Source organism: Anabas testudineus, chromosome 24, assembly GCF_900324465.2.
Source record: "Anabas testudineus chromosome 24, fAnaTes1.2, whole genome shotgun sequence".
NCBI classification, from domain to species: domain Eukaryota; kingdom Metazoa; phylum Chordata; class Actinopteri; order Anabantiformes; family Anabantidae; genus Anabas; species Anabas testudineus.
This window is the reverse complement of record NC_046632.1, coordinates 6,144,240-6,165,149: the sequence shown is the minus strand read 5'-3', so window position 1 is coordinate 6,165,149 and position 20,910 is coordinate 6,144,240. Positions and strand designations below refer to the sequence as shown.

At 41.4% G+C, this 20,910-nt stretch overlaps 1 protein-coding gene across 1 annotated transcript in view; it reads left to right on the top strand.

The window, feature by feature from the left end:
* Window positions 1–20,910, top strand: part of LOC113149836 (kelch-like protein 29) — a 184,796-nt gene that overhangs the window by 54,479 nt on the left and 109,407 nt on the right. Inside the window, exon 3 of the mRNA XM_026342174.1 lies at window positions 9,338–9,649. Coding sequence (XP_026197959.1) covers window positions 9,377–9,649 — 273 coding nt within the window. The 5' untranslated portion in view covers window positions 9,338–9,376. The remainder of the gene's footprint in view (window positions 1–9,337; window positions 9,650–20,910) is intronic.

Here is a 20,910-nt window from a genome sequence, read left to right as displayed (position 1 = left end):
CAAGGATATACAGATACAGAGAAAAATGCACTCAACCCTCCTTAGTTTTTCACTTCATCTCACGCAGAAGTGACAGAATTATGTATTTCAGAGAATGAGATGATCTTGCACTGAACAACCGCACTGAGGTAAGTGTGGCGTCTGCCCTTTTGAAAAGGTTGAGATTTGAGGAGATTAATATGCCATTGGATCACACTGGGGGATTTCTGGCTCACTCGTAGCCAACCTGGACAGGCAGCAGCCGTCAGTGGTGACAGGGGACTCAAGCAGATGGCCTGGATTAATCAGGGAGAGAGCACTGTCCTGGGTGTACGCTCCTTTGTGTGTGTGTGTGTGTGTGTACCAGGGTCAGAGATAAGTCATGAGTAAGGGAATTTTTGTGTGATCAATAGATTTAACTAACTTGACAGTAAAGATATTTTGACTCGAGATTCTGTCGTGAACCATGATAGAAATGATTGGAGTTGACTAAGTTGGGAATGTTGCGTGAACACGAGCTCTCTTTAACTTTAAAAGAACGAGCACTGAGAAATAAACATTGGTCTTTGATTTATTAGATATTTCCTTTTACTACTTTGTTTTGACTTTATTCTGTAATGTGTATCTAAAACAACATGAGACTACACTGAAGCTGTCTCTGAACAATTTTCAGCTGGAGTTATTTACATTTTTTGAGGTGTGTACACACATCCTCTTTAGATATCATCACTCAGGGGACTAAAACAAAAACTCATTAGCGGCCAATAACTTAGAAATTAATTGAATTTGCATCTATCGCACAGAGTGATATTGTCTTTGAAATTGAGTTTTACAAGTGTCCGTCCATCTGTTATTGGCTATTCATTTATGTTGTGTTGTGTTTGTATTGTTGTGTTCTTCCTTTACAGAGTTGAACATATTCTCATCAGGAAGTCAAAAGTTACAAATGTTTCTGTTGTCTTGGATGTCTTTTGGATAAAGCATTGCCGTGTTTGGGATCCCTCACCTAGTGGAGCCAGATTCTAATTCCTTTACTGGCATAAATTCACACTTCTTTGGTCGTCTTGAGTAAAATTCGAAATTTAGTCTGGTCTTGAGCTTAGATGTGGTAGGGACAAGTCGGTATGACTTAAAGATGTTGCATTGCAGTATGTCTAGTTCAGTAGTTCATTCACAGTAGCTGTTGAAGGCAGAAAGTGTTATTTATTCATTTTCTGTTTCCCTAGACAGTCTAGGGATCCAAACCAGTGAGCGTTTCAGTCATAAGCATGCTTTCCTTACCACTGTCCCTGCTGTCAGTGACTGAAGCTGAAGCTTCTAACAAGGGAAACGCTGCCTGTATAAGCTGTCGTTTCCTACTCATTTCCTCTAAAATATAAACTTAACAAGAACATTAATAGAGCCATTTAATAATTTCTGCTGGGGAAAACGGTGTCTTGGGTGGCGGTGGTTTTCATTTTTTTGTTAAATTGCCTTTTAGTACTACAATCTTGGATGTTGCTTCACATGAATGCTCCCATTATAAATCTTTTTTATTTTCATAAAGTATACTTTATTCAGCCTCCAAATGGAAATTCTCTTCATGGCCTCTGGTTGGAGTGCAGATATAACCAGCGGGACTGGGTCATCTAGAGCAGGTAGGGGTTAAATATTCTGCTCAAGGTTTCTTGGAGTACTAGGTGTACACAAGGGGATCAAACCTAAGGCTCTCCAGTCTAAGGATGGTAACTGCCTGGCCGTGCAGAAGTCAATAATGCGTGCTTATGTAAGGGGGGATAGACCTAAATGTAGAGGAGGGTCAAGATCCAACTCGGCCTCAGAGCATCTCTATGGAAATGATAGGAAGAGCAAAATTGTAAATGCATAGGGCATTTCTATGGCAACAGGGGTGATGCCACGATCTTAGCTGTAGGCAGAGTCTGTGTAGCTGAGGATACAACCACATACCACGGTAGCTTTTTATAGTGGAGGCCAGTAAGCTCACAAATTTCTCCATTGTAAATCACTGTCACTGTGGCCACTCCTTGTGCTCTCTTCCACATTGTCTCCTGTCTCTCGCTCTCATTTAATTCTCTTCTTCTCTTCCTCACTCTCTCATTGCCGCTCCGTCTTTCTTATTGATGTCTATATCTCCTGATCTCTCCTCCAGCTTGGCCATGCACTCTAAGCTGGCGATGTTGAAAGAGATGGATGCTCACTGCCCTCAGTAATCTCTGCAGCAGCCATTTAGATAATTAAGTCACTATTCTTGCATTTGCCTCATGTCCTGCTACCAAAGCTAAACTACACACAGACATGTTGACATATTAACACTGAAACTCACAGTAGTCCAGAGAAAATGTCAGTTTTGTAGTTTGAACTACCCTGTGTGTATGTATGGGTCTGTGTGTGTAGCTGTGTGTGGTATCAGCAGTGAGAGCTGTTTGTTTTGATGCCGTTGTTGGTTTTTGTCTAGAGAACAGAGAAATCCACAGAAGGATGCAGCAGGGGGAGAAAAGGCATCAGCTGCCATGGGCCACAGAGAAAACACAAAAACACAACAACACATAAACACAAGCATTAATGTACTACGTGATTGGCATCTGGAACGCTGCTGCTCCCACACCCTGTAGAAAAAGCATTCAGAAAGGCTGGATGGGAAATTGTGCACGCTTGCCCCAGGGTTTTTCTCCAACTTTGTGTCTTGCCATTGTGATAATGTGGCGTTTTGTTGAAAGTCTGTGTTTTAATTAACTGAGCAGCAGCGTGGTGTGGTGTGCAGCGGTAGAGGTAGCAGTGCCTCTCTGTTCCTTAGGCTAATCACATGCCTGGGATACTGACAACCAAACAGTGGCAGGCTGTTACTAACTCGGCCATTCTAATATTTCATAACACTGTTGTCATTCCTGTCTGCATGGGTGCCAGTGAGAGCTGACATTTTTGGACAGAAAAATGGCTGTCGGCCCATGCTGTTTTCATCATGCAAAAGTAAAAACAGAGCCTGTGTTCTCAAACTACAGTAAACAAGAAGCTTGGACACCCTTGCATCATGTTGTATCCCTCACAAAAACACACACACAAGCTGCTATTTTCCAGATTGGAAGAAAGTTTTACTTGTTAATGCTCTACTATAAGAATTGTGCTGATGCACACTGAGGGGGAATTTGCTGCCAATGGTGCAGGTACATGCAATATTTCTTAATCGTAAGAAAGAAAAAATAACCCTCAGCCCGTTCTTTTTATTTCTCTTCTTTCCGTCTACCTAATAAACCTTATCCCGTTTTTTTATCTGCTTTGAATGATTTGGCCTTTGCTTGCGTGCTTTATCAAAAAGAAGATGATCAGGAAGTGTCTGTCTCTGGCAAAACGAGGCAGTGTGTGCATGTCACACCAGTGTTTCATCCATCAAGGTGTCAGATTAATGTACAAAGTGCCATCTCTCACTATCATCTTCTCTGAAACACCGGTGGAAATCCTAATAGGCAGATGAGATAAGGAAATGTGTGGCGCTGGATTCAGATTAGCTCTCCATCTGCTCAGAATGACTGGTGATTACACCATAATTCAGGTTTATTTGTGTGTCAAATGCATCCCAATTGCCATGTAGCATTGGCTGTTTAAGTAAAACCACTCTATGTGTATCTAATAATGTGCTGATATTGGAGGTAATTTTGGTTTGAATGGTGCTCAAGCTGCCGTTTTGGGTCTCAGAATTCCACGCAGGCCTTTTAATGAGCTGTACGGACATTTACAAAAAGTACTAATTTCCTTCAAACCTCCCGAATGCAAAGAATCAATCTCAACAAAAGGCTTGTTTCCATGCCAGCATGTAGCTGCATGTATCTCTGCTTCTTATCCCTGAAGATGGCCCTTTCTCTTCCTCTCTGCAACTCCCACACCACACCTACACGTGAACGTGTGCACGCACAATGTGTCTGAGCTGATAAGAAGACCCTGAACTCCACTTTTCCTTTCCCGTGTTCGCCTTCCTTCTAGCTTGTGCCTTGTTCTTCTTGTTTTTGCCTTCATCTGGAGCATCAATTAGGTTTCTTCTCCTGTCCTTAAGTGGGAAAGCTAAAAATACCCAGGAAACCCTGGTTCTGTATGCTCCAACGATCAATATTTTAAAAATAGTAAAAGAAAAATCTGTGATGGAAAGTAAGATCTCCTACTGAAGAAATATTATTTTTAGTGTGCCAGCACATTGCTTAATGAGTCATATTTTTGTGTAGCTACATATGCAGGTGTGTATATGCATAGCTATAAGCAGGCAAAACATGCAACATTGGAATTAAAACAGTGTCATCCTGTGTGTCTTTGGTGGTACAACCTCTTGCTGAGGAGGAGCACTTAAAAAGCCTGAGTCTCTGGCTTGCATTGCTCTGGGCTATTCTTGTACCAACAGTCTCTCCCATTATTTAAATATCGGCATGAATACCTCTGTGGTCCTGGATGAACTGTCAGCCTATTTACTGCTGTGGAGTTGTATAACTGTATATGCAAGGTGCGTGTGAGTAAGTAATGTGCACCTGTGTTATTCTGTGTGTGTGTGTGTGTGTGTCTATTAGTGGTTGTGTGCCTCCCACAGGGCCGCTCATTTACAGCAGTATGTTGTCGCTGTAAAGTTACTGCATACCTACTTTGCTCAGCCCTCACTTGTACAATCCGGATTGCTGATGGATGAATTGATCATTACCACACATTCATACCAAGTGTGTGTGTGTGTGTGTGCGTGTGTGTGTGTGTGTGTGTGTGTGTGTGTGTGTGTGTGTGTGAGAGAGAGAGAGACACTATAGTGAACGCTGGGCTGTCACAGGGTCAATATAAGTAAACACCGGTACAGATTGGAAATGGAGCCCTTCCTCTTAGGGAGTATCTGTAGCGAGTGGAATAGCTGGGGTTTTAAAACGTAGGGCAGAATGTGCCAGCAAAGCAAACATCACACCCCAGAACAGACGCATGACACAACACCCATCCCACCCTGATCCCATCCTTAACACCCTTCTCTCTATTTCAGGCTGCGCACACACACTTTACTGCTGTTATATCTGATTTTCTCTCTCGCTCGCTCACGCCGTCTTGCCGTCTTTCATTCGCTGCCACATTCTGTCCATCTGTTACGCTCCTTCTTTCCTCACGTCTATCTGTGGCTCCATGTGTATTCCCATGTGCCTTTGTTAACACAGCTCTGTCACACACACCCGACATGCTGCATGCTGCCTCGAAGTGACAGATGCTGTTATTTAGGGTGTGTGTCTCACGTTTCCACCTGCCAGACAACTTTTTAATTTGGCTAATCATTCCACTGTTACTCGGGAATGGAAGCTCAACGATATGGGTTGCATGGACTCAAGCAAGAACATGCATCTCCATGGAGATAGCAACAAGGTCACGATGAGACCAGGAACAACTGACCTTGCACATATGCAAACATTAGCATGCATTTACACTAGAGACACACACACACATTGTCTTTTTCCTCCTTCTTAAGTATGTACACACCATCTCACTATCTCACTTTTGTGTCTAAGATGCACGTACATTTGGAACATCGTATGCTGGGTGTAATTTGGATTCTGATGCATCAGCAGTACTAAAATATCCATTTTTGAAACAGGCTTTTAAAACGACCAGCGACCAACACACTCAGCCTGCGCTACAGCTGACTGCTTTTAACTCACGATGTGGCTGACAACACAATGGAGATGCCAGTCAGCCAGTCAGTCAGCTCATTAGGTTTGATTGCTGACATGGTATTTCTCACTTTCTTCCTCGATTCCTCTTTTCATGTTGGAAACCAGAGCCTTTTTGCTGCCGTTTGGCCGTTGCTGCTTCCAGAGCATTAGTGGTTTTTAATCATTTGTTTAGATTTTCATCTTGCAGAGAAGAATTTTCCGTCATCAGCTGTTATTTTAAGTAGGAGCTAGACTCGGAAAATAGCAGTTGGCGTGGGAAACTCTTATACCTTCAGGTAAGGTTATTAACATGCTGACAGGACTGCAAAGGCTGGAGAGCCTCATTAATTGCTGTAGGATATGACTGATTTTCAGTCATTAGTTAGTTATAAAATTGAAAGAGCCCTTAAAAAGCTTGGCTTAGCATGCAGACCTCGCAGAGGTTATCATCTCTCCTTTGAAAGACCATTGTCTTGTCTATGGCTGACAGTGACTTCATTGGATGTGAAAGAAAATGGGCATATCTTTATTGGCACCTTCTCCCTAGAGCCCTGCAGTGCAGAGGAAAGTGTCATTGGAGATGTGATGTATTTAAGTGTTTATCTGGTCTGGCAGAGTCCACAGGTGTGTTGGGTGTTGATTTCCACAGGCACCTCTGGAAGCGAGATTTCTTTTATCACCTCTTCGTACTTACCCTCGCGAGCACACAGCGCACACTCTCAGCCTCAAGGTGATGTGAGCTGACTCACATGAACACACACACAGGGGCAGAGGGGGAAAAAAAAGCAGTTGCAGAAACGTAGTTGTGACGAGAATTTAAGTATGTAATTAGTAGCTTAAATCCTTCTGTTCACCGAGGACCATAAAGTTAGTGGGATTTGTTTTGGTGACACCCGTTCAGCAGGGATCAGCTGCCAGCCTCCGGCTACACAGTACATACTGACATTCATAGTGCAAGGATGACAGGAATTCACTTAGAGGATTGTGCACATATTGAAATGTAGTGCCAAGATTCTGAAAATGCCACTTGGGTAAGTGAGTGATAGAATTTGTTGCATGGTAATGTGAGAGACTTCTCTACAGAAAAACAACAGCATTTCTCATTTGTATACACTACTTAACACAAGTCATGTTTAGTATTAAAGGAAGAAGCACGATGTACCACAAAGCCTGGCTTGGACCCGTAACATATATTTTATGAAATAAAGTGTTGAACTATTAGACGCTGTTATTCTTAATATCTGTTTAAATCCTTGTGGACAGCGTTGTGTGTGTGTGTATAAAGGTGCAGGACATATTTTGTTCTAGTTCAAAGGCCACGTTGGCAAAGACAAAACACCTTAGCTTGGATTCTTGTTCCACTGACCTTGCTTTTGATGTCTTGTCTCTTACTAACACTCCACCTCTCCCAGGCTTGGACAAGTTGTTTTAGTTGCTTATCATTAAGTACAGTATCCCTCAGATAAAGAAAGAGTGGATGAAACGCTTGCAACCTATTTTACTTATTAAACATTTACATATGCATCATAGGATAATGCAGTTTTGCCCTTTTGTCCTTTTCCTTTTCATTACAAATGGTAAATACTGAGAGACAGGAGGTAGAAGGAGGTAAGAGTTTGGTCATAGTTTGGTGCTGGAATAAAACTAAAGTTTTCTTATTTTCAAATGTGTCCTGGACAACCACTCTTCACTCGTCATTCTGTCCCCCTGTAGTTCAGGCTCACCAAAGTTTATTCTGCATATTCTGTCGAGTGTCGATTGTTTTGTTTCTTTTTTTTTTTTATGTTTTTTATTCATAGTCTAATGGATTTGTTTTCAAGTGTCCTTTCTTCTGGTTGTTTACTGGAAAACAAACATACACTCTGTTTATTGCGATTTCCTGTTTAGGCAGGAAATTGCAAAAAAAAAAGTCTCAGACCCAGGAGCACAATGGACAGACAGACAGACAGTGACATGAACCCAGTTAATTCTATAAATGATAAAAATAAAATGTAGAAAACCGTGAATGCAAATGCACTCGGTCCCTAATTCTACCTTGTAATAATGTCCTGATCCTATGTTAAGGAATTTTTCAGTCTGTGCTCTTACTTAGCTGAGGTGTAAAGCTCAGGAGATAAGAAAATATTACCTGGCACTAACTCTGCCATTGTTCCACTGGACTAGCACCTTGTTACTCTCTGTCTCACTTTTTTTTTTATAGATAATACAAGCTTATTCTGATGGAAAATGTGAGGTTATTAAAAGAGGTTACTGTGGAGAGGGAGAGGGGTTATTGCAGAGAGAGAGCTCGAGTATTGTCACAGCTTTTAGTTGCTCCGTCTGGCTCTGGCTACACATCAGCTCGCTGTGTTTGGACAGAGCAGACCTTGTACGAGGGAGAAATAAATAAAGGGAGGGGGGATTGAGAGAGGAGGGGAAAAAATGAAAGGGAGCAGAACAAAGAAAGACAAAGGAAGAAGGAGTGAGCTTCTCAGTGGTTAAATAAATGGATGGTCCCAGCAGCTAAATCTACAGTAGGGTCGGTGCTCTTACTCGCATCAAAGCTTTTTAAAGAACCTCCACCAGCCTACTCAGACGCACATGCTCCACTCAGATACTGAACATGTGTGTGCTCATTACGGTCTGCCAAAACGGGTTGTGCAGATTTAGCTGTTCAGCTGTAGTATATAGTGCTTTTGTACACTCGCGCATAGAAATACACACAGAGAAGCCGGCATTTCAAGGCATTTGCTCCACTGTGAGGCAAAGAAGCGGCGTGACAGACCTCAGCGTGTAGAATAAAGACTTATCATCTGCTGTCATTCTTCCTTTTACAGACCAGGGGATTTTGCATGGGGCTCGCTGAACCTGGTTTGAGGTTGTTATTTATTTATTTCATGTGTTATCAAGGGCTTGAGAAGCATAACGTGCCTTTGGTGAAGAAAAGTACAATGCACTACAAACCCCTGAGTGATGGATTTTACTACTTAGATGCTGAATCGCTTTGATTCATGATATAACATAGAGTGATATGCTGCTTATGCTACACAATAGCACCATATCCCATGCTGATGTAATTCCAGCTCACTGTCGCCTCTTAGCCTATCACATCCTGCTGTGCTTGAGAAGGGGAGAACCCTCAAATGCACTTCAAGGGCAATCTGATTGAATTAACCAGCCATTAGATGTATGAGATGAGCTGTAATTGGAGGGGTATTTATCTATTCAGATGAATGAGTTTTGACCGCAAGGTCATGATACTGCTGCGCTGTCCGTATGACAAGTTAACTGAGCATGTACCTGTTTGCGTTTGACTTGATTGTATTGTTTTACCCATCTATTGTTGAGCCTACAATAAACAATAACAAATTTAGTTCCTTATGGTGTTGGCACTGATGGTGTTCCTTTTTTTTTTTTTTTATAGACCTCCTCAGCAGTACTCATTTCCTTCGCTCTTGTCGTTAATGACTGGGAGAAATTGGAATTAGAGGCAACAAATGAGCTGTGGTGTGTTCATGTCAGTCAGGTGCAGAGGGAGCAGATGCTGTGAGCATTTACACCTTCATGTCTACATGTTCTCTCCTTTTCTCACCAGTTCTTGCTCTGTCTTTGTCCTCTGGCTTTTTAATGTAATATTTAAAACTCTGTCATTGTGTGCTGTCTTACTGTCATTTGCATACGTGTAACTAATAAACTAACCTGACCTTTTTCCCCATTCCCTGCAGGCCTGCCCCTGTTATTCCCTCTGAGAGGAAAAGGAAGTGATGTCACGTCACCACCACCGCTTTGAGAGGGACTACCGGGGACCCTGGGAGCGGAGGGACATCCGTCCTTCTGGACTCCACAATGGAGGAGCCAATCACAGCTGTGCCTCTGCTGTTGTCAATGGCAACAACCGTCCGGGGCTCCTTCCCCTCCCAGTCATCCCCTCTCTCTTGCCCACCCCAGTTACAGTTGCCGTGACAACATCCAGCAGTGACATAGCGGTCAAGCGAGGCATCACAGCAGCAGGATCTGTGGCTCCGGCATCAGCCAAGGTAAGATGCTTGTCCAAATGGATGCTGGGACACCTGCTTCCTGTGACTCGTCTTTCCAACCTCTGTGTTTCTTCCTCCGCTGTCAAGTTTCATTCTAGTCTTTCCCTCTCTCTGTGTCAACTCTTTAATCTGTGCAGATTCCCCAACTGGACATAATGTCCAACTTTTTCCATGCTTTCGGAGCTTTCCAGCTTCCTTCTCTCTCACTGTGTTCCAGTTTTCCAAATGTTTCTGCACTGTCCAACTCACTGGCATGCCTGTCTTTATGGTTCAACTGTCTCAGCTCTTGAAGCTCCTCCACTAACTTTTTTCTTTCTCTCTCTCTCTGTCTCTCTCTCTCTGTGCTGCCTCCTGCACTCTCCACCCTTATGCCTCATTCCAGTTCAGCTGCTCTCTCTGCATTCTCTCTATCCATTGCCCAATTTCTTGCCAAACCATTTTCCTTCCATCTTCATTTTCTCTCTCTGCCAAATGGCAGGCTTGTCCTGCATTTGCCTCCTTGGTAATTTTCTTCTGTCGTTATGTAAATGACCCCTGACAGTCATGGGTGCTGAAGGTAGAAGTGATGGTTATAGGTGGTGCTTTTCTTAATAAGCAAACAAACACATGACAATGTAATTATATCAGCCAAAAGTCATAGTATGATAGAGAATTTCTCTCAACCTGCACTTAACTCGTATTCAAATTTCTTTTTTCGTAATGAAGGTAGCGCCTTGTTATCAGTGATCTAGAATATGAGGATGGCTCCTCGAGTGGCATAAATAGCAGTGTTTGAAGCGTTGTGGTTTTGGTGTATACATTTCTAATCATGTTTGTGTTTAGACCTTCTGCTGATAACGGCAGCTTGGAAATGTCTGAACAGTATAGTCAAGAGCCGTACAGTTTGTGTACTCCACCCCCTCGCCTGGGGATTTGCTAGCTATTTGGCTGTCAGCAGTATGTGAAGAGAGGCCTTTACCAAAAAAGACTTAGACATTTCAGCCGCTCCCCTGCCTTTTCTTTCATGGATGCCATTCATCTTCACTCACACCAACACTCCTCCTCACTATCAGAGCATTTGCTTTAATTTAACTTCAGTAGCTCAACCAAGGCTTTTTTTCCCTGACACCTTCTTGGTCTCTTGGTCTCAGTGTAGCCTGCACTTTAAGAGCAGATGTAAACAATACTCTAGTAATTTAGCCCATAAGTGCACATTATTAGATACCCTGCTGAATGCATTGACCACAGACATAGTAAATCTGCCTTGGCACCGCGTCAGCCCCTCCTTTTGTGCAGCTGAATAATTACATACATCCCAACAAAGTCTCACCAACTCCCACCGTGGCCATTGTTATCATTCAATGGCTGCCAGAGCAATTAGGTGCTTTGCCTTGCACTTGAGTGCAAATTTGTTTAAAGGTACAGTATATGTGAAAATGTGTGTGAGTATATGCAGCACATATTATGCAGATCCTTCCCTAGATGCCACTCTGTTAGCTTTATTCAGGGATTTACCTTTCTACTTTGTCTTGCCTTTGACAGTCCTTTGTAATGCAGGGGAATAGAGACCAGCAACATCTAAAAGGGAAATACCCAAAGTCTGGGCTCAGCTTTAATTACAACATAGAAGAGACACAGGGACCTCAAGAGCTGGCCAACACTATTGGAGTCTTCTTTCTATCTTCTTTGCAGTTTTCTGCTGTCCTCATTTACTCCCTCTCTATCCTGTCATCTTCGATCAAAGCTGCTGGGGATGACAAAGAGTCTGATGGACAGATGCAGCTCTCTCTCCGTGGTCCCTGTGTCTCTGCTCCGTCCATGGCTACACTAAAAAGCTGACAGGCTGTTATTGATCTCTTCTGTTCGGAGACACTCTCTTCATAAACACAGCGGTCCTAGTGGGGACACGGAGCGTGTGCATGTGTGAAAGTGATAGCCCTGCACATATTACACACAGTGTAATAAAGTCATAAATAGAGTAATCCTTTTCTTTCATTTAAAATGTGTGTAACTTAAACAGGTGTACTGTAGCAGCATTACTTTGGTGCTTTTAGTTCTCTGTTCTATATAAGTTTTATTCATGTTGTTTGTTTCAGCTTTAATGGTCAATAAAGAGTTATCGGGTTGGCGTGATGGTACTGTGTGTGCATGCGTGTGTGTATGTGTGAGAGCACATGCCTGTGTATGTGTGTGTGTGTGTGTAGGTGTGCGCATGTGAGTGTGTGTAGGACAAATGCTGAGAGTTGAAAAGTACCATCTGGCCACATTGTCCATCCTGATGTGAAGCTAACCAAATGGAACAGTGGACTACAGTTAATTTAGAGCTACACTTTGTTATCCCCTGTTGGGCCATTAATTAATTTTTATGTATTTTTGAGTCAGTGCACACACTAAATCTGTGGTGTTAAAAACCACATCTATTTCTGTCTGCTGCTCATGAACACGACTTGTATACGTCAACATTAAGTCGAGGATCTTTTTGGATGCCATTCAACTTGTTCCAAGTGATACAGCCATCCATCAATTAGCTACATAAGTTTATTCTATGCTAATACAGAATGGACATTTTTAACATGAAGTCTTTGCTTTATTTTTAGCTTATTGCAAAAAAGAACAGCACTTTTAGACCAACTTTCTACTGAGCATGATGGCACCAAGCAAACTAATGTCAACAACAGATATTTGTTCATTAAATGAACAAATATTTCACTATGATGTCTCCTCCTGTTGTGGGGTTTATATTCATTATACACATGCGGAGACATAACAGAACAGGAAGTTCATAACTGAACATAAACACTGGTATTACATCATATATTTCAATTTAAAATGTTTGGCTAAAACATTGAGTGCACACCTTGTGACCCACACTATGTATAATTTAGTGGTGTTAATGACTGAACTTATTCTGCCTTGACATATTCATTGGGAAATAAGGGCCACGTACACTACCAGTATCACCTGATGTATTCTTTGGCCTGTATGTTCCAGAGAGAGCAGTGTTACTGGAATTACTTTGTATTGCAGTGATACAAACAATGATTTAGCAAAGACTTGTGCTTTTAAAAAGTATATTCACTTCCTGGGAAAGGTTTTGTAAAATATCTGAGCCGGATTAAATGTTTGCACATTAATGTTACAGGTTATTATTGGGGGTTAGTAAGGATTTTATAAGGTTTAAACATGGGCCAAAGCTGTTTTTAACTGCTAACACATAATATCACACAGAAAGTATCTTCCCACAGAAAGTCCACTGAAACATGGATTTTCCTCCATGGTCTAATCTTTTAATATGAAATTTTTAATCCATCTTCCTCTCACATTTAATAGCAGTAGTGCTGGACTTTGTATTTCCTTTTTACCAGAAATGCAGGAGCAGTAGCTGAGGTAGGAATAATACTTTATATAAACTGTTGGGGTCTTTGAAACCACAGAAGTTATTTCACACCAGGAGAATGTGCTATTTGTGTAGCCTGTAGCAATCTCATTAAGTTAATGTTGTTGAAAGAAACTCTAAGTTAGCATTCTTAAAATGTGTGGGACTGTTATTTTAATTAAAAGAAATTAATTATTAGATAAAGAATACAGTGTTTTTGTCATTGGCAGCTGTCATTGTTTCAAGCACTTGATTGCCTTACAAACAGCAGTAGACGGTGGTGTTGTCACTTATGAGCTCTCTCAGTTATGACTTCCTGATTTTAGTAGTTTCTTTATATACCAGAATAAGGGCGAGGGAGAATGAGGATGGATAAACCTGATATTTGCCTTTAGTTCTGTTTATTAAAAGCTATCCTCAACAAGGAGTTTCTGCTGTTCCTGCAGCCGCTGCTATGACATCTACTGTTGTTTGATCTTCAGCTGATAGGGATTCAGTGTAATACCTGCTGCCGGCAGTACATTAAAGTGGTTTTCCCCAGCAAGGCCAAATGAAGCATTCTGTCTGCTGAGCACATCTTGACAGAAATTGTTATACATCCATTTTTCTTTTTGATTGGCTTCACCTTCCTTAGGAAAAGATGTCATCATCCCATGACAAAGCTCAATACTGGCAGTGATTCTTTTAAACATGACTGGTTACCCTTTTGCCATTGTCAGCACATACTGAGAAAGCGTATTGTATTTCCATGTTTGTCATGTTTTTCAGAGGGTCAGTATTGAAACAGATTTAAAGAAATGTGATTAAAGGCATCAGATAAGCCTCATGAAAGAAAAATTCCAATTTCCAAGCATTCACATCATCGATCAATAGAGCTCATCTTGAAACAAAATCACACATTGCGTCTTGTTGGACATTGATTTCAGCCAGGTCAGCTGGCCAATGGATTGAAGCAGACCTCATACTGTGACTAACACAACATGGTATCCAGAGAACAGCAGGTGTCATGGCCTCTCTCTGACACAATCAAAAAAAAAGAAAGAAAACTCACAAAAGCATGCCTATTCTGGGAGGCATGCTTTTTTGCAACCAGTTTGAAGCACATTTGTCATTTTCATGACATGTGAGCGACAAGGCGAACAAATTACGTTGATATATATTCTGGTCAGCTTTAAAACACTCAATATTTTTAAGGCAACTGCAGTAACAGCATGTGAGTTGACAGTGTGACAGAACTGTGCCTCACCTCTGTGATGCATCAGCAGTGTTTTAGCTTTTATTTATTTATTTTTCATCCAGCTTTTTATTTTCCTGGGTCTTTAAATTTGCATCAAGAAAAAAAAATTCTACCATGTGAACAACACTCTTGTGTCAGGAAGCCTGGTAATGAACAGACCTTTGAATTCGGAAATCACAGTGTCTTTATTGAGGTTCAGGCTAAAAGGAGAAGGAGTCTTTTGAAAATTGGGATAACCTTGTGTCGAGTTGGTGTGAGATGTATTGAATAGGAGATGATTAAAGTTTGAGAAGGCAGCATGCTGGGTATGCTGGATGAGGGAGACAGAACGGAGACACGCGGGGGAGGGGTGGCAGGTGAGAGTTACTTTTGAATTAGCTTCAAGTAGAAAAAAGAAACTACAATAGTTCTGTCAAATCGTGAAACTCTATCATTGAGATGAGATGAAACTACGTTTCTAAAGCAGACACCACTCTCCATGAGGTCCTAAAGAAAACCTGACTTCCTTAGGAGGAAACCAAGAACGCTAAGCATAGCTGCAAGAAAAACAATTGCTTCACAGCTTGATATAAAATCTTCTCTACCTGCCTTTTGTTATTTTGTACTAATGGACATAACTTTATGATGGCATCCTGTTTGGTTATATCATTCTTAAAGTATATAAAACTCTTTAGAGATAAAAGTAACTATGTTCTGTTGTTCCTCTGTTCCTGGAGTTATCCACTGAAATGAACTGAACTGTTGTGCATGAAAGTGCTAAAGAAGCATGGGCATTGTCTGTGTTTCTCTTTTCTTTTTTTATTTATTCATTTGATGCTATCACTTGATTTCTGGCTTTTCAGCCATTTTTGCACTATAAGTATACAACCAGTGGGAAGTGATGATGACTGGGCATGGAGATGGATAGACGGTTCCACTGAAAAAGAACAGCTCAGGACAGGCACATTTGTTTGGACTGTGAACTTAATTCAGAATTGTGAACTATTAAAGTAAACTAGTTTGTTTTAATCTGCGTGAACTGATCTATAAGCGAATGCTGTGAAGTGTGAACTAACACAACAATGTCAAAATTCCTTCTACCTTTCTGAACTGCATTTATCTTTCTTAGGAGCAGCAAGGTAAACAATCTTCACACTCCACTGACTGGATTTGATTTATTGGCTTCTCCTGTATGGGTTGTCCTCCTATCACAGATTTGCTCTGTGCCATTTACATTTACACTGAAAATGTCACAAAACCCAGCTCTCAGAAGTAGAACGAACTGATTGATGGGAAATATTTCATTTTAGCACCGCAGCTTTCATTCATTATCCAGAGGCCATCATGTAAAACTTGAAGGGTTTTAGTAGGTGAGTCAAGTATCTGCTTATCTGACTTTCAGTGTTTAAACAGTTCTGTAATTTTAAATACGTAGCGCCAGAGGTCTGTTATACGTTTTGTTCTTTGTAAGTGGTTAAGTGGTGCATGTGTCAGAGTATATTTCAGTGCTGAAAGTCAGCGTGTCTGACATCAAGCTGAGACAAACCTGTCAGCTCTTTATGCCTTGACTGTCCGGTCAAAATGTCAGTTTGGATAAAGACAGCCCTTAGTTAGTATGCAGAAAGCTGTCCTCCGGTATTAGACATGCCACTATTAACAGTGATATTTCCTTTTTTGCTTTTTCTGATTGAATTTTTCCTTCACTGGGGAAATGGGATTTTAATTCCCATCATCACATTGAATGCCCACTGTTTCCAAGGTACATATTAATAACATGTCATGTTAGATGCATACATGTGATTTTAATTGGTCTGACAGTTTGTGAACACAATCTTTCTCTTTTGCTGTTCACTTTTCAGTAGTCATGCATTATTTCACTGTAATCTTTATCTATAAACACAAACATCATAATGTTTGTGGACAAATGAATCTACTGTCAGGCATCTACAACGTAGTCATTAAGAAACCGAGGACCTCAAGGGAGCGACGTGTGGATTAAGCAATGATTTTCCTTACGATGAGTTATGGAAACTTTTGAGTGTTAACGAGAAGCAGTGATTGTGTGTTTACCGGGAGCAATTGCACCAGGGTCTGGATGTCTCGGCACCATGTGGAGAGAATTAAAGTTTTCCACTCTGAATCAGACCAGGCTATGCTGCAGTGATTGCTAATCAACAACTGTTAGAGAGAGAGAGAGAGAGAGGGAGAGACAGTCAAGACAGACAGGAAGCCAAACACACTGAAAGACAAGCACCTCAGTCATGAGGACTGTACACTGTCAAACTAACAGAGAAAAACTGTCAGACTTCTTTTTTTTTTTTTTTTTTTTTATCAGCATTTGAAATTGCATGGATGGAAAATTGAAGTTGTGCATCTGATGACAGATTTATCAGAAATCTCACACCCTCATCACTCCGTCACGACATAGTCATCTTTTATTGTCAACAAAAAATATTGACAGCAGTTGATTCAAGGAAAGAATCCACATAAAATGAAACAGTTGGCGGATGTGGGATGATAAGAATGCAACAGGTCAAAGAAAAGGTGAAGGCAAGTGTTATCTTTGTCTTGTCAGTCTCTCTGTGACAGGATGTTCTACAGGCTTTATCCAATTCTTATCCTCTCTTGGGCTCTCCTCTGTCTGTCTTTATGTCTATAGAGCTAGGATCCCTGCTGACCTTTGGTACCAACAATAGAGTGCCACATTTATCCATCCACCCGTCTCTCTTTTACAAGACACAATTCTGCAAACCTGGCCAATTTATGTCCTAACAAAGTCCTTGTTTTTTTCTGCCTTTTTAGATGCATCTGCTGGATTTTAATTCTCTTTGAGAAAATACAGCATAAACTGGTTGTGTTCTGAAAACCATGGATATCCCAAAATAGAAGACCTTTCAGGGTCTTGGCTTTGCGGTGGTTTTTACTGGTTACAGCGAGCTTCACAAAAGGCTGCGTGCGTGGATCTGGCAGCAGGAGAGAAGCTGGTCCAGCAGGGGCTTGCGCTCCTCTTTTTTTATGTTTTGTGTGTGTGTGTGGGTGTGTGTGGGTGTGTGTGTGTGTGGGGATGGGAATGAAACGCAGCTTCCACAACATACCGGCTGTCTTATGAGTATGGCTCCAAACTGACGGCCTGATGGCTCAATCTAATAACCAGTCATTCAATATCAGATTTGAACGTCTCTCTGCTTTGTGGAAGACGAGATGCAAGCCCCTTCACTATTTATGTCACAGTGACTATGCAGTACGAGTGCACGATATTGAAAAGGCTGCGGAGGGTGTTGTCATCCAATACTGTACATCTGCTCTGCCAGCAGTACGCAGAGATCATCGTCTCACTGGTCTTTGACTGAGCAGGGACAGGCGAGTTGCACAGCACACAGACAAAGGTGTGGTTACAGAGTGTGGATTAGTCCGATGGTCTTTCCTGCTTTCTGTCCATCTCCTGTGCTTGCCATCGCTCCCAGATAGTTTGTCAAATTGGGAGCTTATTCTGCTCTCTACAACAGTTGATGAAAGTAAGAGTCAAAGAAACATCCTTCCCCACTTTATCACCCTTGTTTATTTCCCCCATCACATTTCAATTACTTTTTACTAATTCTTCAGCCGATCTCTCTCCATCCCCAGGACCGCCACCCTTCAAGCCACAAACAACTTTGCGTCCTTGTTGAAGCATAAATCCTAATTTCTGCGTCGGCATTGCCTCCTTCTGAGCGCGCTTGTGTGAAATTGGATTGCTTATCCGTTGGCGCTGAGTGGCAGAGATGTAACATGGGATAGCAGCAGCCGGATGCTCAGATGCAAGAGACAGCTGTTACAGGACACTGAGAGATCACAGTTGACGCCTGACTCCTGGTCCTCATCTCTTCAGGACTGGAAATGCTCTCAGCAAATCTCATGACAACATAAAGGAGAACACGGCTGAACAACAAACAGAAACATACTGGTGTGGTCAAGCACATTGCACTCCACAGCATGTGGGAGGTTATCAGATTTGCTCGATTTGCTCAAGTGTCACAAGGTCATTGTTGATCCCTGGGCAATTCGAAGTGGCTGTCATCTTAGATTTGCCATTATCATTTGTCATCGCTACCACAGCTGCACCTCTCTCCTCTATTTCCTCATCTCAGGGTGGAAGCTCAGAGTTAAAAGGGATAAAGTAGTAGTTCACACAAATTTATCTTAACCTTATCTTTATTGGTCTGAAAGGTGGCTGTAAAGTGATGGCAACTGTACTTAGCTTGAATTCATGTAACTAGTTTTCAAACATGCATAGAAACTTCTGATGCTCATCCTGCAACATAATCTACATCTTCACTGCCGCATTGCTAATATGACAAAATCTACTGGATTGACTGTCAGCTACAGTACTGGCCTTCATTAAAGCTGAGAGATGAAGAGTCTGTGTTTTGGTTGACCACAGCCACTGATTTGTCACTATGGAGACTCTGACATTTTGTAGCCACCTTTTAAATCTAAAAAATGGTTAGAGGATGATGTATAATAGTCTGACGACATTTACTTAAAAACATGTAGTCTAAACCTAAACAACATAAAATTAGGATCAGCTATGTATTCTCCAGTTTACAGCAGAAAACTTACAGTTCATAGCTTTATATGTCCGTTCTGTGTTTATGGAGAAGTGTGATGTAGATGCTAAAATCATGCAGTACTCATTTTGTAGAAATTTTATGTTCAGGTTTAATTGTTCCTTCAGGTTTTAGTAAAAGTGCTGACTTATTGATGTATTGGCAAATGGATTTGCTGCATGTTGTAAAGGCTACTTTTGGCAAACCAGTTGACAGAAGCTCAGTGAACCCAAAAGAGGACGCTCTGCGCACTAGTTCAAGGCTGCCATTCATCCAACTATGTAATTGAGCACATCATCAAATGAGCTGATCCACACTCTAGCCCTTCAAAGACCCACACTTGGTACCCACACTCCCCTTCAAGTGTTAAATGAGCCCCCTGCTGAGCCTAGCTGATGGTATGTCATTTGGTTTTCGTCTGGTGGGGGGGGAAAAAAATCATCTGCCAGTCTCTTTTCCCTTCCTGTATAGCCACCTCCTATCCCTTTGTCTGTCCTGCTCCACAATTGCAGAATAAAGAGCGGTGGCATTTAAAAAGGTCCACATGTGGAGGGGTTGACATTCAAAGTGCTTCCACCTTAAGGTTAACTCCATATGAAAGGTGATGGTGAATGTAAGCTTTTAAACCATCAGCCATGTCATGTGGAATATCACATATCAGTGAGGAGGGGATTGAGCAGTGTTTTAAGATACACAGGTAAACAATACATTTCTCTCCATCGTGTCTGGCACTTCACTCAGCTTTGTGTCACACCTTTTGGTATTAATCTCTGTGGGTGCTCTCAGTATCAGTTTCTTGCAAGAAAAGATACAAAGGGTTTTTTCATGTTTTGTTGGTGTGTTGCCCAGGTTTTATGTGTGTTAATGAATTCGGCTACAGTAATTACGGGCACTTGCCCTCACATGAATCTGCTAAAACTAAGACATTGATTCTTTCATTCTTAGTCGAGAAAGGTGGACAAAAAGTGTCTGCACTTTCTTTGGTTGTAAACAGGCATTGACGTGCTTTGCTTTGAAATTCCTTTGCTTGACTTGCTAAGGTTTTCAGTTGGGTGCACAAAAAGGACAATAATCAAGGCTTAAGCTGTCTTGAAAATACAAAATCATTAGTCGCTTGACTTTGTGTTCTCCTCCCTCTAAAGCTGATATCTGGAAAGGATCTCGGCCGGGATTTGTTTGAATAGATTATGTTCAACCACTCGTCTCGTGGTCAAATATCTCACTATGGAAAAATTTAATTTTTACACATGTGTGGTTCCCATGAATCCATGGTTCTCAAATAATAACCTTTGTGATCCTGGCACACATTTTAATGTAGCACCATCTTCAGGTCAAATTTATTTGTACAAAGGTGGTTGATGACTAAATACCTGCTAAATAAATGCCATTCCCCTCGGCTGTACTTTGTGGTTGGTAGTAATTTGGAAATGTTGTCATGTTAAACTATAGTGAAGACAGGAAATCTTACACCAGCTAAACACTGACATGCATACCAATTAGCAACAAAATTAAAACTACCTAGTGGTTTTAATGTTGTGGTCTACAAGGCTCAGCATGGGAAAACTGTAATGCTGGCAATGATCGACAGGTGTCACACAGTGCATCACAGTTTGCTGTGTGTGGGGCTACGAGGCTGCAAACCTGTCTGACCTGAGTGTGCATGCTGAGCCCTGGCTGCCACAACAATAAAACCATCAGGTAGTTTATAAGGAATGTTGTGGCTGATCTGTGTACGCATGGTGGAATTGGCATTTAGCTCCAAGTACTGCTGTGCTCCAATACAAACTCACAGACCAGCTAACAGGTCTGGCTTGTTGCCACTGTGGATGCACTATGGTAGCTTTCACATCATACATTTAAGTGAAGTTCATTTTGAAATCATAGAGAAAATGCTTTTTTAACTGTTAAAATAAATATAACTGGCTAGATTTTTTTTAATCTTATCTTATCTGTATATTAACTGAAACAATTACACTCTGTCACAGGTTTAACATTTTGCATAGTTGTTTTTTTTTTTTTTTTCTTTTCATAAACCTATAAAGCTCCTTATTATGACAGCCACTTTTCTTGGACACCAGACAACTTTATATCTCATTATTCTTCC